The sequence below is a fragment of the Vipera berus genome (assembly GCF_964194415.1).
Source record: "Vipera berus genome assembly, chromosome: 2".
In the NCBI taxonomy this organism is placed as follows: Eukaryota; Metazoa; Chordata; class Lepidosauria; order Squamata; family Viperidae; genus Vipera; species Vipera berus.
The window spans coordinates 2556862-2581466 of record NC_138203.1 but is presented as its reverse complement, the minus strand read 5'-3'; the positions used below and the strand labels follow the sequence as shown (position 1 = coordinate 2581466).

The 24605-nt window shown below is 44.0% G+C and overlaps 1 protein-coding gene and 1 long non-coding RNA gene across 2 annotated transcripts in view; one reads left to right on the top strand and one right to left on the bottom strand.

The window, feature by feature from the left end:
* LOC308663138 overlaps positions 1-24605 on the top strand; it is an 861733-nt gene that overhangs the window by 218798 nt on the left and 618330 nt on the right. The gene's annotated exons all lie outside the window — the stretch shown is intronic.
* Positions 1-24605, bottom strand: part of LOXHD1 (lipoxygenase homology PLAT domains 1) — a gene marked incomplete at both ends in the record, with an annotated part of 233602 nt that overhangs the window by 89667 nt on the left and 119330 nt on the right. The window contains 7 exons of the mRNA XM_081321186.1: positions 791-945; positions 3688-3850; positions 13986-14102; positions 17868-18049; positions 19547-19711; positions 21143-21271; positions 23433-23537. Of these exons, the coding sequence (XP_081177312.1) occupies positions 791-945; positions 3688-3850; positions 13986-14102; positions 17868-18049; positions 19547-19711; positions 21143-21271; positions 23433-23537 (1016 nt within the window). The remainder of the gene's footprint in view (positions 1-790; positions 946-3687; positions 3851-13985; positions 14103-17867; positions 18050-19546; positions 19712-21142; positions 21272-23432; positions 23538-24605) is intronic.

Below are 24605 nucleotides of genomic sequence, written 5' to 3'. Positions count from 1 at the left end.
TGTTCTGTTCTGTTCTGTTTCTATTCTATTCCGTTCTGTTCTGGTCCATTCCAAATTTTCTATTCTATTCTATTCTATTCTATTCTATTCTATTCTATTCTATTCTATTCTATTCTATTCTATTCTATTCTATTCTATTCTATTCTATTCTATTCTATTCTATTCTGTTATTCCATTCCATATATTTTCTATTCTATTCTATTCTATTCTATTCTATTCTATTCTATTCTATTCTATTCTATTCTATTCCATTCCATTCCATCTTCTATTCTATTCTATTCTATTCTATTCTATTCTATTCCATTCCATCCACCATTCCATTCCTTCCATTCCATTCCATTCCATATTTTCTATTCTATTCTATTCTATTCTATTCTATTCTATTCTATTCTATTCTATTCTATTATTCTATTCTATCTATTCTATTCTATTCTATTCTATTCTATTCTATTCTATTCTATTCTATTCTATCTATTCTATTATTATTTGTTATTCCATTCCATTCCATTTCATTCCTTTTCTGGAAACTCTGGAATATACATTTGAAACACATCTGAAGAATACAGGCAATCCTCGAGTTATGACCATAATTGAGCCCAAAATTTCTGTTGCTAAGCAAGACGGTTGTTGGGCCGTGAAAACCCTCTTAGCAGACTCTCCCTCCCTCGGGTGGTTGTTAACCTGAAGGAGGGAATTCTACCTAGGATACCTTAAAATCCTAAAAGAAAAGCCGGGATATAAAATGGAAACCAGCAGGGCATCCAGAAAAAGAAGACCGTTCCCCCAGTACCTGTCCTCTTTCAAACTTGTTGGCATTTGTTTCAGACTTCCTTAATTTTCTCTCTCCCGTGTCGCCTAAGTCTCCGTAGATAGTTAGGAATACATTCGCATCCGTTCCAGAGCCGTGAATATCACCCGTGAACACAGAGACTTTGTACGAATAGACTGGAGAAGGGTGAAAAGATATCTGTACATATATATACATTTATGTTTCTATGTCTACATATCTATATCTATATCTATATATCTAATCTATATCTATGTCTGTCTATATCTATATCTATATATCTATATCTATCTATATATCTATATCTGTACCTATATCTATTTAATCTATATCTATGTCTGTCTATATCCATATGTATATCTATATTTATATGTATATCTATAAGGTAAAGGTAAAGGTTCCCCCGCACATGCATGCTAGTCGTTTCTGACTCTAGGGGCCGGTGCTCATCTCCGTTTCAAAGCCGAAGAGCCAGCGCTTGTCCGAGGACGACCCCGTGGTCACGTGGCCGGCATGACTAGACGCCAAAGGCGCACGGAACGCTGTTACCTTCCCACCGGAGTGGTCCCTATTTTTCTACTTGCATTTTTACCTGCTTTCGAACTGCTAGGTTAACAGGCGCTCACTCTGTTACGCGGCACTCGGGATTCGACCCGCCAAACAGCCGACCTTCTGATCGACAAGCTCAGCGTCCTAACCCACTGAGCCACCGCTTCCCTATAATTCTATTCTATTCTAATATTATTCTATTCTATTCTTTATTCTATTCTGTGACTGTCGTAAATGTGAGTCAGTGGCCAAGTTTGATCACGTGACTACAGGGGATGCTGCAACGGTCATAAGCTTGAAAATCGGTCACGTCACTTTTTCAGTCCTGCTGTAACTTCAAATGGTCATTAAAGCCAGCTCAGAGAGTACCAAGGACCTCACAGTTCTCCTCCTCCTCCTCCTCCTCCTCCTCCTCCTCCTCTCTTCAAACCCCATTCCCTCCTAGCACTGATGATGTTACCTCGCTGGGTAATGAAATGTTTGCAAAAAAACCCAACCAAGCTCAGAGAGCACCAAGGACCCCACAGTCCTTCTCCTCCTCCTCCTCCTCCTCCTCCTCCTCCTCCTCCTCCTCCTCCTCCTCCTCTTCTACAGAAACTCCATTCCCTTCTAGCACTGTTGATGTTACCTTCCATAGTTGGATAATGAAATGTCTGCAGGAAAACAACCAAGCTCAGAGAGCACCAAGGACCTTTTACAACGCAGTAAAGAATGCAGTCTATATGAGTGGCTGTCATGAGCTAAGGATTTTAAACCCTCCCCCCCCCCTTGTTTTTATAAACAGGAAGTTGTTCTTTTTTGCTCCTCGGTGTTAAACCAGCAATAGCAACCAATCCCAAATGGCCGATGAGCATCTTCATATGTTTGCAGCCAAGTTGAGTACCGCTTCAAGTATGACTCCTAATCAAATAAATAGCCTCAAATGAAATATGCACCTCTTCTCAATGCTTCCACTGTAAGGCTGGGCTTCCATTAATGGCACGTTAATGCAGAGTTTGTTTCAACTGTACGTTATTAAACAACCTAGAAAGACTCGTCCAGGCAGTTGCCAAGAGTCTGGAAGGTTGACATCCGCATATAAAAGAACTCATTCAGTCTGACAAAATAAACAAGATCTGGGCAATCTCTGATTTGTTTTTCTTTCTTTTTTTTCATCTGTTGTTGCTATGCACCTTTATACTGTAGTTAAAACCTTGGGGTATCAAAACAAACCAGAAATAATGTCAGGAAGCTGCAAACAAATTATGTGTGTCTGTTTCTGCCTCACACATGGCTGCAATCGTTCAGCCAATCACACATTGTGATTTACTGCCTAAAACTATGGTTTATTTCAACCTCCTTTATAAGTCATTCTGAGCCAAGAACATACAGATCACATTATGGCTTGGTGTGATGTTTAAACCCAGTTCCTATTTTTAGGGAGCAAAGGATTTGCATATCTTCATATGCCAGATTTGGTTCTCTATGGAGACAGCAATGAAATGTCGTCCACATAAAATGAACAGAGAGAAAAAAAATATCCCACAGTTTATCACTGCTGGCAAAGAATCATGTTATTGGTTTTGATGCAAAAATTAGTCTATATCTTTATAAGGTTTAACAAAATGACAGTTGGAAGGGACCCTGGAGGTCTTCTAGTCCAGCCCCCTGCTCAGGCAGGAAACCCTGTACCAGGGGTCTTCAAACTTGGCCCTTTTATGAATTGTGGGAGTTGAAGTCCACAAGTCATAAAAGGGCCAAGTTTGAAGACCCCTGGCCCATACCATTTCAGACAAACGGCTGTCCAGTCTCTTCTTAAAAACCTCCAGCGTTGGAGCATTCACCGCTTCTGGAGGCAGGTTGTTCCACTGGCTAATTGTCCTCACTGTCAGGAAGTTTCTCCTTAATTCCAGGTTGCTCCTCTCCTTGATTAGTTTCCATCTATTACTTCTTGTCCTGCCTTCAGGGGCTTTGGAGACTAGCTTGAGCCCCCCTCCCTTCTTTGTGATAGACTGCTGTTATGTTACACACACACACACATGCACACACACACACACACACCAGTCCTTCTCTTCATTAAACTAGACATACCCAATTCCAGCAATCATGTTTCATATGTTTTGGCCTCCAGTCCCCTGATCACCTGTGTTGCTCTTCTCTGCGCTCTTTCTAGAGTCTCAACATCTTTTTTACATCGTGGTGACCAAAACTGGATGCAGTATTCCAGGTGTGGCCTTACCAAGGCCTTGTAAAGGGGGATTAAATTTAAAGTGGGATCTTGATTCCTTCCCTCTGTCATATCGCATAATAGGCATCTCATAATAGCTGAGAATAACATTTATAGTTGATCTAAGACCTGGAAGTTGACTTACTTTCCAGAGAGTCGTCAATTTCTTCATCAATCTGCTTAAGAGTTCCGTCTTTCATCAGTTTTTCAGTAAAAACTCTGGACGGAACCAGCTCCCTCATAATTTCACCATCGTCTTCAGATTTTGCCAGCCATTTTCCACAGGGAAATGTGGTTTTCTCAGAGCCCTGAATTCACAATTGTTTTTGTGTTTTTTTAAAAAAAGAAGAAAGACAACTATCTTTCATAGTGAAATATTTGCAGTCCTCAGGTTTTCTTCGTTCCCAAGGTGAAAGAAAATACAACACATAGAACAGCACGAATAAATTCTATTTATTTTATAAATTCTGTTTATTTATAAAATGTGGGAGGCCATTTTTTTTTGTGGTGACACTCGGGGTGGGCTAGCAATTTGTCCTGAGGGAAACTTTCTCTAACTTTGAGATGTTTTCTTCAGTGATATTGTATTTTGGATTTTAGAAGAGCATGTGTAAAAGGCCCACTGTAGTTTGTAAAACATTGTTCCTGAGTATGATACGTAAACAAAATGCATCGTGGCTTGTTCAGTAAACCATGTTAAAGCAATCATTTCCTCCAGAAAGAGTTTCCCATTCACATTTGAAGGTTACAGACAGGAAGTCCTCGACTTTTGTTTGTTTACTGACCGTTCAAAATTACAATGGCACTGTGAGGATGCAACGTATTTTCATATATGGTGGACTTGTAAAAGGGTTAAAGCTTTTTGGATTAAAATTTGGTGGAATATGCAAAAGATATTCAAGAAAAGGATAAAGTTTTCCCCGCAATTGTTTTTATTGGGTATTATTACAGATACTACTGTTATAGAGTCAAAGTTGATGTTGAATTTAATCACGACAGCGAGACTTTTAGTGGCGCAATATTGGAAGAAGGAAGAACTGCCGACTATAGAAGAGTGGACTTTGAAAGTCTCCAACTTGGCGGAAATGGCAAAGATTTCAGCGTATTTGAAAGACCAATCGCAACAGAGATACATTGTGGAATAGAGGAGATGGATTGAATATATTCAGAATAAATATGGGACTAAAAAGTTTCATTTAGCATTTGAATAAGTAGTGGATTTTTATGACGTATAACTAGTTAGTAGTTATTTTATTTATATTTTGACCATGGAGAGTTAAAGTGCGATAGAATTTAATGTTTTATTCTTGTTGTTAGCATATTTTAGATTATGCTTGTTTGTATTATTATACCCTGTATTCAGCTCTGGGAAGTCGGGGTGGGGGGAGGGGAGGGGAGGGCTGGGGAGAGGGGAGGGGGATTCTTTGTATCCAAAAATGTATTGTAAAACTTTTCAATTAAAAAAAAAATTACAATGGCACTGAACAAAGGGACTTAGGACAATTTTTCACAGTTATGACTGTTGCACCGTGGTCACGTGATCAAAATTCGGAGGCTTGGCAACTGACATGTACTTATGACGGTTGCTGTGCCCCAGGGGTCACGTGATCCCCTTTTTGTGACCTTCTGACAAGCAAAGTCAATGGGGGGAAGCCAGATTCACTTAACGACCGTCTGACTAACTTAAATGACTGCAGTTGATTCACATAACAATGGTGGCAGGAAAGATCGTAAAATGGGACAAAACTCACTGAACAAAAGTCTTGCTTAGCAACATTAACTTGGGGGGGTCAATTGTGGCTGTAGGTCAGGGGCTACCTGTACATTGTAACTTGATTTTTGAACTTCCTCCCTGTCAGTTTGAGGCTAGGCCCCTATTTTCTTGATTTTTGCTCAGTATTGAAAATACTGCCTTCTAGAATATGATTCACACGCTTAATATATTTAAAGGTTTCGGTCATGTCCCTCCCTTTCTTTCTGTCTTCTAGGCTGCACAAATAATAATAATAATAATAATAATAATAATAATAATAATAATAATAATAATGATGATGATGATGATGATGATGATGATGATGATGATGAAGAAGAAGAAGAAGAAGAAGAAGAAGAAGAAGAAGAAGAAGAAGAAGAAGAAGAAGAAGAAGAAGAAGAAGAAGTAGTAGTAGTTGGAAGGGACCTTGGAGGTCATCTAGTCCAACCCCCTGCTCAGGCAGGAAACTCTATACCATTTCAGACAAATGGCTGTCCAGTCTCTTCTTAAAAGCTTCCAGTGTTGGACAAGGGAGGGAGGGAGGGAGGGAGGGAGGGAGGGAGGGAGGAAGGAAGGAAGGAAGGAAGGAAGGAAGGAAGGAAGGAAGGAAGGAAGGAAGGAAGGAAGGAAGGAAGGAAGGATAACAGAATAACAGAGTTGGAAGAAACCTTGGAGGTCATCTAGTCCAACCCGCTGCTCAGGCAGGAACCCTATGCCATTTCAGACAAATGGCTGTCCAGTCTCTTCTTAAAAACTTCCAGTGTTGGAGCACTCACAGCTTCTGGAGGCAGGTTGTTCCACTGGTTAATTGTCCTCACTGTCAGGAAGTTTCTCCTTAGTTCCAGGTTGCTTCTCTCCTTGGTAAGTTTCCATCTGTTGCTTCTTGTCCTGCCCTCAGGCACTTTGGAGACTAGCTTGACTCCCTCTTCTTTGGGGCAGCCCCTGAGACATTGGAAGGCTGCTATCATGCCCCCCCTCGTCCTTCTCTTCGTTAAACTAGACATCCCCAATTCCAGCAACTGTTCCTTATATGTTTTAGCCTCCGGTGCTCTGATCATCTTTGCTGCTCTTCTCTGCACTCTATCTAGTTCCCTCCCTCCTAATAGGTAAAGTAAAGGTTTCTCCTGTCCAGGTGTGTCTGACTTTAGGCGGGGTGTGTGTGTGTGTGTGTGTGTGTGTGTGTGTATGCTCATCTCCCTTTCTTGCTCAAGGGATCCAGTGTTGTCCAAATGTGGTCATGTGATTGGCATGACTATGCCAAAGTGGTACCTATTAATCTAGTTGCCTTTGCATGCTTTCGAACTGTTAGGCGGGCAGGGAAAAGGCGCTCACCCTGTTGCGTGGCGCTCGGATCACAAACCTGGGCTGTAAGTACCTTGTACAAATTCCTGTACCTGTTTAGGTTGTACATGTTCGGTTTTATACCACCTTGGGAGCTTAACACCCAAATCAGTGGACACCACGTATGCCTCAACCTCTCCCAATCTGGGATTCTCTAAATATATGGGATTACACAGCTTCCATCAGAACAACAAGGATGATCAGGGGACTGGAGGCTAAAACATACAAGGAACGGTTGCTGGAATTGGGTATGTCTGGTTTAAGGAAGAGAAGGATGAAGGGTGACAGGATATCTCAGGGGCTGCCCCAAAGAAGAGGCAGTCAAGCTCTTCTCCAAAGCACCTGAAAGCAGGACAAGAAGCAACGGATGGAAACTAGTCAAGGAGAGAAGCAACCTAGAACTAAGGAGAAATTTCCTGACAGTTAGAACAATTAACCAGTGGAACTCCTTGCCTCCAAAAGCTGTGAATGCTCCAACACTGGAGGTTTTTAAGAAGAGACTGGACAGCCATTTGTCTGAAATGGTACAGGCTTTCCTGCCTAAGCAGGGGGTTGGACTAGAAGACCTCCAAGGCCCCTTCCAACTCTGTTATTCTATTTTCCTTCCTTCCTTCCTTCCTTCCTTCCTTCCTTCCTTCCTTCCTTCCTTCCTTCCTTCCTTCCTTCCTTCCTTCCTTCCTTCCTTCCTTCCTTCTCCAACACTGGACGTTTTTAAGAAGAGACTGGACAGCCATTTGTCTGAAATGGTCTAGGGTTTCCTGCCTGAGCAGGGGGTTGGACTAGATGGCCTCCGAGGTCCCTTCCAAACTCTGTTATTCTGTTACCATCTCCAGGACTGTGGAGGGCAGGATATTACTGGATAGCACATCCTTTTTGAGAAGAGAGCCTTTTTTTTCCTCCTCTGTTGAAATATGGGTGATTTCCTCAGCCAGAACCACCATGTAGCCTTGGTGAAGCAGTGGGCTAATGCCTCCTTAAGTAACACCAGCTGCCTGCAATTAGTGCGGGTTCGAGTCTCACCAGGCTCAAGGTTGACTCAGCCTTCCATCCTTCCGAGGTAGGTAAAATGAGGACCCAGATTGTTGGGGGCAATAAGCTGACTTTGTAATAATGCCGCTTGTGGGGTGTGTGAAAGCCCTAACAAGCAGGCATATACATAGATTGAAGGCTACTGCTAAGCTTGTAAGCCGCCCTGAGTCTTCGGAGAAGGGCGGGATATAAATGGAATTAAAAATAAATAAATAAATGTTCTTGCTCCAGGGTTTCCCCTTCCTCTCTGTTTGATCTGAATAAACCAGGATCTGCTCAAATGCTCCAGCATGCTTCTCTCTGCAGCCACGTTTCATTACGACGGAGGCAATGTAGTTAGGAGACCTAAGTGGCGTGGCTCCAGCCCTCCGGGGTGTGTGTGTGCGTGGGTTCCCGCTTCCAGATGCTTTCAATTTAATCTGATCTCATCTTTTCCCCCAACACAGAGACATTGACATGTCTGATCACAATCTCATCAGGTAGCACCATTTTTAGAGGCCCCGGCAGCCGAACGCTGTATCACCGCCGGCTGTAATATCCTGTGGTTTGATCATGATCCCATTGTGCAGCGTCGGGCGTGTTTCTCTCTTCCCCCCTTTTTATCGCGTGCTTCAATCAGCAGGTTCAGACAGATTAGGAGTAGCTAATACTACTCCTACTACTCAGTGAAAGAGTCCCGCGGGAGGGGCGCCGAGGAAAGGCCGGCCGTGAGAAGCTGTCCAGGGTCCTGAAATTAATCAGCGGTTTCCAGATACAGGACTCTTTATTACTTCTAAGCGTGGGAGAGCAGAATAATAATCGTTGGAAGGGACCTTGGAGGTCATCTAGTCCATCCCCCTGCTCAGGCAGGAAACCCTATACCATTTCAGACAAATGGCTTGTCCAATCTCTTCTTAAAAACTTCCAGTGTTGGAGCATTCACTGCTTCTGGAGGCGGGTTGTTCCACTGGTTAATTGTTCCAACTGTCAGGAAGTTTCTCCTTAGTTCTAGGTTGCTTCTCTCTTTGGTTAGTTTCCATCTGTTGCTTCTTGTCCTGCCTTCGGGCACTTTGGAAATTAGGATGACCTGCTCTTCCTGGCTCAATCGTATTAACTGCAAGAGGGATCTCGGAGTCCTAGTAGACAATCCCTTAAATATGAGCCAGCCGTGTGCTGCAGCTGCCAAAAAAGCCAACACAGTGCTAGGCTGCATTAATAGAGGGACAGAATCAAGATCATGTGACGTGTTAATACCACTTTACAAGGCCTTGGTAAGGCCACACTTGGAATCCGGCATCCAGTTTTGGTCACCACGATGTAAAAAAGATGTTGAGAGTCTAGAAAGTGTACAGAGAAGAGCAACAAAGATGATTGGGGGACTGGAGGCTAAAACATATGAACAATGGTTGCAGGAATTGGGTATGTCTAGTTTAATGGAAAGAAGGACTAGGGGTGACAGGATAGCAGTTTCCCTGACATTTAAGGGTCTGCCTGAAAGAAGAGGGAGTCAAGCTATTCTCCCAAGCACCAGAAGAAGGCAGGACGAGAAGCAAGGGATGGAAACTAATCAAAGAGAGAAGCAACCTCGAACCAAGGAGAAACTTCCTTAACACTGAGGAGAGTTAACCAGTGGAACAGCTTGCCACCAGAAGTTGTGGGTGCTCCATCACTGAAGGTTTTCAAGAAGATATTAGATGGTCATCTGTCTGAAATGGCATAGGGTGTCCTGCTTGAGCAGGGGGTTGGACTAGAAGACCTACAAGGTCCCTTCCAACTCTGTTATTCTTTGTGGCAACCCCTCAAATATTGGAAGACTGCTACCATGTTACACCTTGTTTTCATTAAACTAGACATAGCTTGACTCTCTCTTCTCTGGGGCAACCACTGAGATATTGGAAGAATTGCTGTCACGTCACCTCCGCATCCTTCTCTTCCTTAAAGTAGACATACCCAATTCCAGCAACCATCCTTCATGTTTTATCCTTAAGCCCCTTAATCATCCTTGTTGCTCTTCTCTGCACTCTTTCTAGACTCTCAACAACCTTTTTAATATTGTGGTGACCAAAAGCACCACCTAACACATCTTTATGCTTTCCAGATCACGGTGGAGAGCAGCACTTCACTCTCTTTGGAAAACCCCTCTCAGAACATAGATTTTAAGCCAGAATTATTTCTGTTAGGTATAATTGTAGGAAATGATGATATGGAATGTGTATATTTAATGTTACATGTATTAACTGCAGCGAGGAATTGTATTTGCTCAACCTTGGAAAGATGAAGAATTACCAGCGGAGGAAGAGATAATTAAGAAAACTTTAGATTGCGCAGAAATGGACAGACTGACAGTGGAAATGAAAGAGAAAGCAGATTCAGAATACTCTAGATCAGGGGTCTTCAAACTTGGCCCTTTTACGACTTGTGGACTTCAACTCCCAGAATTCTTCAGCCAGCGTGCATGCTGGCTGAGGAATTCTGGGAGTTGAAATCCAAAAGTCATAAAAGGGCCAAGTTTGAAGACCCCTGCTTTAGAATAAGGGTCTACAACCTTGGCTACTTTAAGACATGGGGGCTTCAACTCCCAGAAAGCTGGCTGAGGAATTCTGGGAGTTGAAGTCCACAAGTCTTAGAAGTTGCCAAGGTTGGGGACCCCTGCTTTTAGAACATGGGATACATTTTATCTATGGCTAGAAAAACAAGGTAAAGCGAAAGGAGTTTAACATGTATTAAGTGAACTAAACTTTGGAACTCAGACAATATGTTGCTGATAAAACATTAAGGATTTGTGACTCTAAAAACATTAATAAAATATTGAACAACAACAACAACAACAAAAAACCTGATCAGGATCACCCCAAGCTGAGAGGCTATCTGGAAGTCTCAGAAAAACACTTTCCTAGAAGAAGATTATGGGAAATCAATTCCGTGCTGTTGCCAGGAAGACTCTTTATAACTATTATAACTGTTTATAAAAGTGGCCAATAATCAAACTAATTGGGGAGACAGAAGATAGTTTTATTGTTCCTTTTTTTTTTTTGGTAAGCTTCTTTCACTTTGAGAGAGAAAATTACCATGGTGCTTGTCAGTTTTATATAATTATCACTATCACAAGACAAGAAAAATGACTGAGAATCAATTGGTGTGTGTGTGTGGGGGGGGAAAATGCTGGCACTCTCAAGAGAAGGCATCTTCTCAAATTATATTTGAGGCAACATCCCCCATGGTCTCCTCTAGCATCTGTTGCGACAAAAAGACTTGGCTGCTGATTCCATCCTGGAAGGTCTAACTTTGCATGGTTTCCTTTGCATTTATTCTTGCTTTAGTATCCATGCAAGCATTCTTTTTTTCCCCCAGACCCTTTTTTGTGTGCATCTAGCTAAAACATATAAGGAACGGTTGCTGGAATTGGGCATGTCTAGTTTAACGAAGAGAAGGGTGAGGGGTGACATGATAGAACTAAGGAGAAGTTTCCTAACAGTGAGGAGGAGGATTACTAACCAAACAGAGAAGCAACCTGGAACTAAGGAGAAACTTCCAGACAGAGAGAACAATTAACCAGTGGAACCACCTGCCTCCAGAAGCTGTGAATGTTCCAATACTGGAAGTTTTCATAAAGAGGCTGGACAGCCATTTGTCTGAAATGGTATAGGGTTTCCTGCCTGAGCAGGGGGTTGGGCTAGATGACCTCCGGGGTCCCTTCCAACTTATTTATTATTATTATTATTATTATTATTATTATTATTATTATTATTATTATTATTATTATTATTATTATAAAGCTTTTATTCATAAAACATGAAACTCAGTCAACTGAACACTCAAACTGACTGGCACTGATGGTTGACACGGGTTGCTGCCAGCATCCTAGGTATCAACCAGGTACCTCCTTAAAATGTAAGATGCTCTGAGTAGCACAGTTTTTTGTAGCATTGCTGGAGTTATTGATGTTTTTTGCCAAGTTTTTGGACATAGTTCCCAGTGCCCCGATGACAATGGGTATCACTGTTACACGTTTCATCCATAATCGCGCAGTTTCGATGGCCAGGTCATGGTATTTCGTAATTTTTTCCACTTCTTTTTCTTCGACTCTGGCATCTCCTGATACAGCGATATCAATCAGCTGTATGCTTCGGTTCTCTACGACTGCGATATCTGGCGTGTTGTGTTCCAAATGGCGATCTGTCTGTTTTCGGAAGTCCCACAAGATCTTCACCCTCTCATTCTCGGCAACTTTTTCCACCCTATGTTCCCACGACTTTTCGGACACAGGCAAGTCGTATTTTTTACACAATGCCCAGTGGATTAGTTAAGCAACCCAGTCATGTCTAGCTTTGTAATCAATCTATTATTATTATTATTATTATTATTATTATTATTATTATTATTATTATTATTATTATTATTATTATTATTATTATTATCTCCTCCTCCTTTCTATCTGCCCAGATTTTGGACTGTTTCTGCCCTTTCACTCAGCTTCCCATTTCGCTGGCAGTGGCCCTTAGGGCAACAGGCCAAGGAGCTGAGAGACGACAGCCCTGGGGCTGCCAGCTTCTCTCCTGCCTGATGCGTGTCCAGGTAGTTCTCAACCTATGACGACAGGGGCGCCCCCATTTTTTTTTATTGCTGAGGCAGTTGTTAAGGAGGCTTACCCCATTTTGCAACCTTTCTTGCTACAGCTGTTAAGGGAATCACCGCAGTGGTTAGGTTAGCAACTTGGCCGTTAAGTGAATCTGCCTTCACTTGTCGGAAGGATGCAGAAGGGGATCACACGACCCCAGGACGCTGCAACCGTCATAAGTAGGAGCCGGTTGACAAGGGTCTGAACTTTGATCACGTGAGCACGGGGATGCCGCAACGGTCCCAAGTGTGAAAAAATGGTCATAAGTCACATTTTTCCCCAGTGCCATTGTAGCTTCGAACGGTCACTAAATGAATGGATGTAAGTGGAGGACTATCTGTATAATAAAGCTGCAGTTGTTCTTGGAGAGATCTGTCTACTGCGAGCGGATAACGCTGCTCCTGCTAGTAAATGGAGGGCCGTAAGAAGCGAACTGTGCATAATGCGTGCCAACGCAATCTCATTTGTTCCAGGGATGAGAGGGAGATGCTGTCGAATTTATCTCCACGTCCCTTGATGGAGCTGCTGGCTCCGTTCCATTCATCGATTGCAGTTGATCTCTCAATCTGCTGCAGCTTTATTAGGTGGCTCTGCTTAGGCAACGTGGTCTGTGGAGCCCCTACAGTGCCTGCAGACCGCCCCCTTCCGCCTACCTGACTTTAAAAACAATATTCATTTGGGTTTCCAAAGTTCTTTTCAAAGAAAGAGACAGAGCGAGGAAGGAAGGAAGAAAAGAAAGAAAGAAAGAAGGAAGGAAAGAAGGAAAGAAAGAAAGAAAGAGAGAGAGAGAGGGAGGGAGGGAGGGGGGGAGGGAGGGAGGAAGGAAGGAAGGAAGGAAGGAAGGAAGGAAGGAGAAAGAAAAGAAAGAAAGAGAAAGAAAAAAGAAAAAAGAGGGAGAGGGAGGGAGGGAGAGAGGGAGGGAGGGAGGGAGGGAGGAAGGAAGGGGAAGGAAGGAAGAAAAGAAAGAAGGAAGGAAGAAAAGAAGGAAGGAAGGAAGGAAGGAGAAAGAAAAGAAAGAAAGAGAAAGAAAAAAGAAAAAAGAAAAAAGAGGGAGGGAGGGAGGGAGGGAGGAAGGGGAAGAAAGGAAGAAAAGAAAGAAGGAAGGAAGGAAAGAAGAAAGAAAGAAAGAAGAAAAGAGAAAGAAAGAGAGAGAGAGGGAGGGAGGAAGGAAGGGGAAGGAAGGAAGAAAAGAAAGAAGGAAGGAAGAAAAGAAGGAAGGAAGGAAGGAAGGAAGGAAGGAAGGAAGGAAGGAAGGAGAAAGAAAAGAAAGAAAGAGAAAGAAAAAAGAAAAAAGAGGGAGAGAGGGAGGGAGGGAGGGAGGGAGGAAGGGGAAGGAAGGAAGAAAAGAAGGAAGGAAGGAAGGAAGGAAGGAAGGAAGGAAGGAAGGAAGGAGAAAGAAAGAAAGAAAGAAAGAAAGAAAGAAAGAAAGAAAGAAAGAAAGAAGGAAGGAACAGGAAAGTGGTCTATTGTTAAATCACCAGGTCTCTAAGGAAACTATTTTGTGGATGTGCCCAACCCATACTGTTAATATCCAAACGGTCACTAAACAACGATTGTAAGTCAAGGACGACCCGCGTTGTGGCTTTATAAAGCCACCATCTACATTCTTGGCAGGACTGAAATTTGAACTGGTGACTGATTTATTCAACAAGCATCTGCCTTAGGCAAAGTAGGAAAGAGACTTGGGTGGAAGAAATACACATTGCAAAAAATTCCTCTTTACCTTTCCATTGGGTAATAGCCTCCGTAGATCCACCTGATCAAGATGCCAGCCTGAATTGATCCCGGAGCCGTCGTGCCCAATGCGGATCTTTTCAAGGATGTCTCCAACGTCTTCTAGCTGAAGAAATTTAGGGAAAAAAGGGGTTACGGAATTACCCGAAGCAGTTTTCTTAAAGTCCAAAATACAATTCATTTTTTTCCCTTTAATTCACATTTTATTTTTTCCTAATGGGATAAAATGACAATAAACACTCTGATGGACCCTCAAAATGCAGCCACCTTGGATGGGTTTCATTTTATTTTGATTTTGTGTGACAAATATAGCATGAATGCACGCAATTCACAAAAACAACCCTTAAAATGCTTAGGGGACAATAACAAAGATAATCAGGGGACTGGAGGCTAAAACATATAGGGAACGGTTGCTGGAATTGGGTATGACTCTAGTTTAATGCAAGGAAGGACAAGGGGTGACATGATAGCAGTCTTCCAGTATCTCAGGGGCTGCCCCAAAGAAGAGGGCATCAAGCTATTCTCCAAAGCACCTGAAGGCAGGACAAGAAGCAACGGATGGAAACTAATCAAGGAGAGAAGCAACCTGGAACTATGGAGAAATTTCCTGAAAGTTCGAACAATTAATCACTGGAATAGAATAGAATAGAACAGAATACATGGAATAGAACAGAACGGAATAGAATAGAAACAGAACAGAACAGAACAGAATAGAATAGAATAGAAACAGAATAGAGAATATAGAATAGAATAGAATAGAATAGAATAGAATAGAATAGAATAGAATAGAATAGAATAGAATAGAATAGAATAGAATAGAATAGAATAGAATAGAATAGAATAGAAGCTGGAAGGGACCTTGGAGGTCTTCTAGTCCAGCCCCCCGCTCAAGCAGGAGAACCTATACCATCTCAGACAGGTGAATGTCTAGTCTCTTCTTAAAATGTAGGTGCTCCAGTGATGGAGCACCTACAATTTCTGGAGGCAACTTCTGTTCCACCGGTTAATTGTTCTCACTGTCAAGAAGTTTCTTGCTTCTCTCCTTGATTACCTTCCATCCTGCCCTCTGTATATTCTTACAAACAGGTTACATTGATTTGTTTTCTTTTGTTTTTCTTTTCCTCCTCTCCATATTTCATATTTGTCAAATCAAACTTTGAGAAAGAGAGAGAGAGAGAGAGAGAGAGAGAGAGAGAGAGAGAGAGGGAGGGAGGGAGGGAGGGAGGGAGGGAGGGAGGGAGGGAGGGAGGGAGAGAGAGAGAGAGAGAGGGAGGGATCTAGAACACAATGGCACCAGTGTTAATAAATGTTCAGACACCTTCTACTAAAATAAACCGGGAACAAAAACTCAATTATCTATGTGTCTACATTTTATATCATCAAGGTTTTCTTTTTAAAAAAAGAGCTACATAAAGTAGCAACCGGCTTCCAAAAATTTAGAGATGTCTTCAGATACAAAGAGCAATCAGCGATTGTGAGCTGGTGTTGCCAACCGCTCTGCTGTAACAAATATGAGCATCAAAAGACAACAAAAAAAAACAACACTCGGCATTTGGTTTGCAATTCTGTTCACATTCTCAGAAAAGACTAGAAGAAGCTGAGGACTATGAGGTCAGCTTCAAAAGTTTGCTTTCTGGGGAGCTAATGTTTTGTGCTACATCCCCAAAGCAAGTTATACATCCCCCATAACATGCTCTCCAAATTCCAAATACGATGCCTCCCCCACCCCAAAAGGAGCCCCGTTTTATACCATGTACAATTTTATAATAATTGCCCTCTTCATTTGATTTATTTCTATGCTCAATATCATCCCCCAAATACTAGGCCTGGAGACTAAAACGTATGAAGAACGGCTGCGGGACTTGGGTTTGGCTAGTCCACAGGTCTGCAAACCGCGGCTCCGGAGCCTCATGCGGCACTTTCAGCCGTCTCCTGCGGCTCCCAGTCCTCTGCCATGTGCAGTCCAAAAAAAAAAAGTGGGACTAAAAAAGTTCAACCAATCAATTCAAATATGCAGGGTAGGTGCATATCTCGCCTTGGCTCCACTCTTCAGTCAAACCCTGTTCTGCGCGTGTGCGCCTGTACATGCATGCGCACACATTTTTTGCGGCTCCCAGTTTTTCCTTCTGTGAGGGTAACTGGTTCCGAGTGGCTCTTTCACTGTTTCAGGTTGCTGACCCCTGGGCTAGTCCAAAGAAAAGAAGAAATAGGGGAGACTTGATAGCCGTCTTCTAGTATCTGAGGGGCTCCCACAAGGAAGAGGAGGGGGTCCAACTATTCTCCAAAGCACCAGAGGGAAGGACGAGAAACAATGGTTGGAAAGTGACCAAGGAGAGAGGCAACCTGAGTGTTTAGTTGATCTTAAACCAGAGACGTATCTGCTTGGCTCCAGGCCTGGAAATATTAAGAAGGAAATATGGTATTTGGTTTTACATATCTTAACGGCGGCAAGGATGGGGTATGCTCAATTTTGGAAGGCAAATCATACCCCGCCGGATGAAGTTATAATTAGGAGAATACTTGATTGTGCAGAAGCAGACACATTGACCAGGAAGTTGAAGGGCAAAGAAGAGACACCAGCATTTCTATCATGGAATAAATGGTATATTTGGATGGATAAAAGATTAAAGAAATGAGGGTGGCTTGGAGGTTGGTCAAAAATGAAGTGATATAGTCTTTGTTAATGAATAAGCTTTGGAGTTGGATGGTAATAAGAGACTTAATGAGTGGAATATAATTGTTAGTTTAGAAGTAGATATAATGTAAAATTTTTGAAATGGTTTTCAATTTTTTGATTTCTTTGTTTTTTGTATATTGTAAATGGTTTTCTTTTTGTCTTTGTTGGTGTATGGTGTGTTTTTAACACGAAATGTAAATAAAGATTTAATTAAAAAAAAGAGAGAGAGAGGCAACCTGGAATGATGGAGGAACTTCCTAACAGGGAGGACAATTAACCAGTGGAACAGCTCACCACCAGAAATTGTGGGTGCTTCATCACTGGAGGTTTTTAAGAAGAGACTGGACAGCCACTTGTCGGAAATGGGATAGGGTCTCCTGCTTGAATGGTGGGCTGGACTAGAAGACCTCCAAGGTCCCTTCCAGCTCTATTCTATTCTATTCTATTCTATTCTATTCTATTCTATTCTATTCTATTCTATTCTATTCTATTCTATTCTATTCTATTCTATTCTATTCTATTCTATTCTATTCTATTCTATTCTGTATATTCTATTCTATTCTATTCTATTCTATTCTATTCTATTCTATTCTATTCTATTCTATTCTATTCTATTCCACTCCATGCTACATATTCTATTCTATTCTATTCTATTCTATTCTATTCCATTCCATTCCATTCCATTCCATTCCATTCCATTCCATTCCATTCCATTCCATTCCATTCTATTCTATTCTATTCTATTCTATTCTATTCTATTCTATTCTATTCTATTCTATTCTATTCTATTCTATTCTATTCTATTCCACTCCACTCCACTCCATTCTATTTTCCAAAGCTCCTGAAGGCAAGAAAAGAAACAATGGATGGAAACTAATCAAGGAGAGGTCCAAGTTAGGAGAAATTTTCTAACAGTGAGAACAATTAACCGTGGAAAAAACTTCCTTTCAGAAGTTCTGGATGTTCCATCCGTGGAGGTTTTTAAGAAGAGACTGGACAGCCACTTGTCCGGAATGGCATTGGGGCTCTTGCTTGAGCAGGCGGCTGGACTAGAAGACCTCCAAGGTCCCTTCCAACTCTGTTATTCTGTTCTGTTCTGACCATTTCTTGCAATCTAGCCTCTTCTGGTCCTCCTTCATCTCTGCCACGTGGATCCCAGGTTGCTGGAGGCATCCAAAGGACATTTTCTCTTACCTCCACAACGAACTGATTTACAGAATTCCTCTTAAAGAACATCCTTTGTTCTCTCTTGTTTTGGCACAAGGACTTCTGTTGAGTACAAACACCGTCAGCCCCATACAGAACGATAAAGACATCAGCGTCGGTTCCTGCTCCAAAAATGTCACTGGTGTAAACCGTGATTTCGTAGGGAACAACTGGCCAGATGAAAACAAAACGAAACGGATGATATGAGAAGGATGTGATTGCTATTCTTCATGACCAACATCACACTGATGGTCAAGAAAATACATTTTACCAGGGTTGAGAATCCTGATTGAGTTATGACAGGGGTTTTCAAACTGGGCCCTTTTATGACTGGTGGACTTCAACTCCCAGAATTCCTCAGCCAGCATGCCTGGCTGAGGAATTCTGGGAGTGGAAATCCCCAAGTCATAAAAGGGCCAAGTTTGAAGACCCCAAGTCTGGATCCAAGTCCGCAGTTTCATCAAAATGGCCGACTGAGGAATTCTGGGAGTGGAAGTCCACCAGTCATAAAAGGGCCAAGTTTGAAGACCCCAAGTCTGGATCCAAGTCCGCAGTTTCATCAAAATGGCCGACTGAGGAATTCTGGGAGTTGAAGTCCACCAGTCATGAAAGGGCCAAGTTTGAAGACCCCTGACCTGGATCCAAGCCCGCAGTTTCATCAAAATGGCTGTCTGAGGAATTCTGGGAGTTGACGTCCACCAGTCAGAAAAAGGCCAGGTTTGAAGACCCCTGGTCTGGATCCAAGCCCACAGTTTCATCAAAATGGCTGACTGAGGAATTCTGGGAGTTGAAGTCCACCAGTCATAAAAGGGCCAAGTTTGGAGACCCCTGAGAGTCTGGATCCAAGCCTGCAGTTCCATCAAAATGGCCGACTGAGGAATTCTGGGAGTTGAAGTCCACCAGTCATGAAAGGGCCAAGTTTGAAGACCCCTGGTCTGGATCCAAGCCCACAGTTTCATCAAAATGGCTGACTGAGGAATTCTGGGAGTTGAAGTCCCCAAGTCACAAAAGGGCCAAGATTGAAGACCCCTGAGAGTCTGGATCCAAGCCCCCAGTTTCATCAAAATGGCCGACTGAGGAATTCTGGGAGTTGAAGTCCACCAGTCACAAAAGGGCCAAGATTGAAGACCCCTGGCCTAACTCAACCAGATCAGGAATGAATCCCTGTGGCTGGCAGGAATCTACACCAATTAGTAAATAATCACCCTTTTTCCTGCTGCGTCCTGCTTTTCTAATATTGACAGTCCTCAACTTACAATCACAACTGAACCCAAATTTACCGTTGCTAAGTGTTAAGTGAATTTTGCCCCGTTTTACAACCTTGCTGAAGCGAGTCACTGCAGTTGTTCCGTGAATCATTTGGTCATTAAATGAATCTGGCTTCCCCCATTCATTGCCTTTGCTTGTCAGGAGGTCACAAAACGGGATCACGTGACCTGGACACACTGCAACCGTCATAAATAGGAGTCAGCTGCCAAGCGTCTGAATTTTGATCAGAGGGATGCTGCAACGGTCGTAAGTGTAGAAAACACACTTTGTAAGTCCCTTTTTCCAGTGCCGCTGTAGCTTTGAACGGTCACGAAATGAACTGTTGTAAGTTGAGGACTTACCTGTGCCTGTATTTCTGTCAGGCCTAATGCAGGCTGACCTGCTACCCTACTACTCACATGGGGTGTAAGTCCTTGTTTGCAGCTGTGCAGGAAACAAGATTCTTTCAATTGCTCCGTCATCTTCAGCTTTATCCAGCCAACGGCCACAGGGAAACTTCAGGCACAATCCAAGGCATGGAGCGTCCACCTCTACCCAGTCTAAAAACCATCCCTCAGAATTACCTATAAAGAATAACAGAATAAACAGAGCTGGAGGGGACCTTGGTGGTCATCTAGTCCAGCCCCCTGCTCAGGCAGGAAACCCTAGACCAGGGGTAGGCAACCTTGGCTCTTTTATGACTTGTGGACTTCAACTCCCAGAATTCCTGAACCAGCCATGCTGAGGGGAAACGGAGAGGTTTCCAAACTGAGCCATGCTGGCTCAGGAATTCTGGAAGTTGAAGTCCACAAGTCATGAAGGGGCCATAGTTCCCCTGCGCTGGCTCAGGAATTCTGGGAGTTGAAGTCCACCAGTCATGAAGGGGCCATGGTTCCCCCATGCTGGCTCAGGAATTCTGGGAGTTGAAGTCCACCAGTCATAAAGAGGCCATAGTTCCCCCATGCTGGCTCAGGAATTCTGGGAGTTGAAGTCCACCAGTCATGAAGGGGCCATGGTTCCCCCATGCTGGCTCAGGAATTCTGGGAGTTGAAGTCCACCAGTCATAAAAGAGCCAAGGTTGCCTACCCCTGGTCTAGACCATTTCAGACAAAGGAGGCCCTAGTTAGCATTATGAAACGTTTGCAAGAAAACCATCAAGCTTGGAGAGCACCAAGGACCCCTCATTTAAACCCTGACCTACAACTATTCTCCTTCCTTGGTACTTTCATTGGACCATGGAGAACTGTTCCAGAGTAGAGTTCTCCAAACTCGCCGAGTGTAAGACTTGTGGACCTCAACTAATGCTGGCTGGGGAATTCTGGAGCTGAAGTCCATAAGTCTCCAAGTTGCCAAATTTGGACAGCCCTGCTCTGGAACAAAGGTAATGTCAACATCAATGGATATCGTCACTCTGACAACTGAGAACCAGCAGCCATTTTTACTTTTGCTTTTAATGTGCCTTTCCAGTCTTTTAGAGTTCAGAGGTGGAAGTGTGGGAACTCAAGGACGTGTTCTGATAAGTTTTTTTTGGGGGGGGGGCTGAGGGGGCCAGAGGGTTTGTGCTAATTGGGGAATGTGATTTATAATAGCTCTTGTGGGGTTGGAATTGCAATCTGTTGCTTTGTATCTAGGGGGAGGGAATCTTAGTTTGGGGTTCAACTATGTAAGTGCCGATACTTGGTTTCCTAAATAAAATGTTCTTTAAGGAAGAATTCTTGCCTTGAAGTTCTTTTGCTGGTTTCATCTATTGCAGGGGTAGGCATAGCTGACTCAGGAATTCTGGGAGTTGAAGTCCATGAGTCATAAAAGAGCCGAAGTTGCCTACCCCTGATCTATCGGAACCGTGACAGGTAACTTGTGTACTCTAAAACTTCCAGGGTTAACCTCTGGACTTGGGGAAGGAATATTTTTATATCCAGGTAAGTGTTTCGTTTGCAAAAGGAGATAGGCAGAGGCATCGCTATTATGCTATCGATCCATCCTACCTGTCTCCACGTACTTTCACGCCATCCTACCTGTATTATCATGACCGATCTTAATCTTCTTCAGATCTCCAAGGTCCACACATTCCACTGTAAAGACGTCGACTTTATCTCGCTCAAATTTGTTCCGGTTCGTCTTCGAAGCCTTCAAGTAGATGGTTCCTGTTTTTGTTTAAATCACAGATTCCCGTTGTTACAAATGAAAATAACTTGTAATGGGGCTAGTAGTGCCACGTTTGGGCATCAAGGAAGGAGCTGTCCATTTAGGGGCTGTCCAGGTTGCTTTCAGTTACCTTAGAGCAAGGGTCTCCAACCTGTGGGCCGTGGCCCACTACCGGGTCGTGGCCTGCTAGCCACTGGACCACGGAACAGGCTGGCCAGTGCACACATGTGTGTGCGCACACTCACTTCCACTTTTGCACTAGCGCTGCCACCGCTACGCAAACCGGGCGCCAGATGGTGAAAATGGGGTGCCACACGGTGAAAACGGGATACCCCGTGGCAAAAATGGGGTACCGCGGAGCAAAAACAGGGTGGTGCCAGTGCCCGTGTGGCAAAAATGGGGCGGTGCTGGCGAGTGTTTGCGTTGCGTGTGCTCACGGCCCTGTTTGTGTGTGTGCGTGCACGTGTAAAATGCTTCCCCCTCCTTTTTCTCCCGGTCCACCAATCAGGAAAGGTTGGAGACCTCTGCCTTAGAGTAACAGCAGGAAAACAGTTGGAAGTAACCTTGAAGAACATCTTCTATTCATTTCAGGACTCCATTCCAGGTAGTCTTCAACTTACGGCCACATCCGAGCTCAAAATTTCTTTTGCTGAGCAAGACATTAACTGAGATTTGCCCCATTTTACAACCTTTCTGGTCACAGTTGTTAAGTGAATCACTGCAGTAGGAACACAGTTGTTGGGTGAATCTCCTTCCCCCACTGACTTTCCTTGACAGAAAATTGCAAAAGACGATCGCGTGACCGTGGGACGCTGCAACCGTCATAAATACAGGCCAGTTGCCAAGCATCTGGACTTTTAATCCCATGATCATGGACATACTGCATTGGTTGTGTGAAAAACGGCCATAGGTCACTTTTGGCAGCGCCGTTGTAACTTGGAACGGTGATTAAACGAATGGTTAAGTCGAGGACTTCCTGTATCGCGGAGCAAACCAACATGTGAAGACAAAAAAAAAAAACTTGCAGAAGGAGCCAATCAAAGCAGTGAGCCAATTTTCCTGCAATCTGGGCTATTCCTTAAACCAGGGGTTGCCAACCTTTTTGGGTTGGCAACCCGGTGGGAAAGTGAGGGACAGGCACCTTTATGCACCCATGCGCACAAACGCAAATGTGGCTGCGTGCATGCGAATGGGGCCGTGAGCATGCACGGTCCGCAAATGGGGCTGCTACTGCTAGTGAGAGTCTTGCGGCTCTCCTGGCACCAGCGTGTAGTGCATGGGTCTCCTAGCACCGGCGAGAGGCTCGTGGCTCTCCTACTGGCAGCAAGAGGCTCATGGTTTTCCTAGCACTGGTGCACGGCACGCGGCTCTCCTAAGCATTGTCGAGAGGCTCATGGCTCTCCTAGTACCAGCAAGAGGCTCGCGGCTCTCCTGGCACCAGTGTGTAGCGCATGGGTCTCCTAGCACCGGCGAGAGGCTCGTGGCTCTCCTACTGGCAGCAAGAGGCTCATGGTTTTCCTAGCACTGGTGCATGGCACGCGGCTCTCCTAAGCATTTGCGAGAGGCTCATGGCTCTCCTAGTACCAGCAAGAGGCTCGCGGCTCTCCTAGCACCAGCGTGTAGTGCATGGGTCTCCTAGCACCGGTGAGAGGCTCGTGGCTCTCCTAGCGGTGGCAAGAGGCTCGTGGCTCTCCTAGTGCTGGCAAGAGGCTCATGGCTCTCCTAGTGCCGGTGCATGGCATGTGGCTCTCCTAGCACTGGCGAGAAGTTCATGGCTCTCTTAGTACCAGCAAGCGGCTCGTGGCTCTGCTATTGCCAGCAAGAGGCTCTCGGCTTTCCTAGCGCCAGTGCATGGCATGCAGTTCTCCTAGCGCCAGCGAGAGGCTTGTGGCTCTCTTAGTGCCAGCATGAGGCTCACAGCTTTCCTAGCACTGGTACACAGCACGCAGCTCTCCTAGCGCTGGCGCGAGGCTCATGGCACAAGGACTGGGGGGTGAGCATGTGCACATGTGCCCGTGCACTGGCCAGCCACTCATGCAGCCCGGTGGCCAAGAGGCCACGGCCCGGTCGTGGGCTGCGGTTCATAGGTTGGGGACCTCTGCCTTGAACCAGTGCCCAGCCTCCAGCTGAGTAACAGGCAAAGGTGAGTTTGGCTCCTACCTGTGTCATCTTTGGATCCGTAAAGGATGATAAAGACATTGGAGTTGGTCCCAGCGTTCTTCTTGTCTCCGGTTTTCACTCTTACTGCGAAGGTTGTTGAATTCGCTGTTCGAAGAAAAATCTCCGTTTGGGAAAGGCCGTTTCTGAGATATTCCAAATTTCATTTCCCTTTTCGTTCCACATTTACAGCTCTTTCATTTTTTGTTTTTAATGAAGCAAGGAGGATTTCATAAAAATGAACTTGGGGTCCCAGCTGGGAACCTCTTTATTAGCACTAACTACAGGTAGTCTCTTGACTTATGACCCGAAAATTTCCCTTGCTAAGCAAGATGATGGTTAACATCGTTTTTGCCCCATTTTTGGGGGGGCCACGGTTGTTAAGTGAATCACTGCAGTTCTTAAGTTAGTGACACGGTTGTTAAGTAAATCGGGTTCAAAATTCAGATTTTGTTTGTCAGAAGGTCGCAAAAAGGGGATCGCGTGACTCCGGGACGCTGTGACCGTCATAAATAGGAGCCGGTTGCCAAATGCCTGAATTTTGATCAGGTGGCCGTGGGGATGGCGCAACGGTCGTAAGCGTGAAAAACGGTCACACAAGTCACTTTTTCTACTGCCGTTGTAACTTTCGAGTGGTCACTAAATGAATGATTGTAAGCTAAGGACTACCTATCTTCTTTGATGGCCTGGATTTTCGCAGTTGTTTTTTTCCCCGTGAGATGCAAAACAAACCACTGTAGTTTGTAGGTTGCTCGTGATAAAGAGGCTATCCCTCATTGACTCTTCTGTAGTAAAATCCAGTCTCCAGTATAAGTAGGCAGGGAAGGGAATGGCTTCTGTCTGGTGATTGAGCCTGACTGGGGTCACTCAATGTGCTGACTCTGTTTAAAACTGCTGCTGGAGAGCCCTCTGAAACTTTAAGGTGTGCAGAACCTGTAGACTTTGCACTTGTTACCTAAGTTACATATTAGCCCACACCTTGAAGACATATAGTCCTCCCCCCCCCCGTGGGTTCTTGGTTCTCTCTGAGCTTGGTGGTTTTCTGGCATATGTTTCATTACCCAAACTAGGTTTGGTAATCAGCTAGCACTGATGATGTTACCTAGTTGGGTCATGAACCGTCTGCAAGAAAATCACCAAGCTCAGAGAGCGCCAAGGATTCCACAGCCCTCCTCC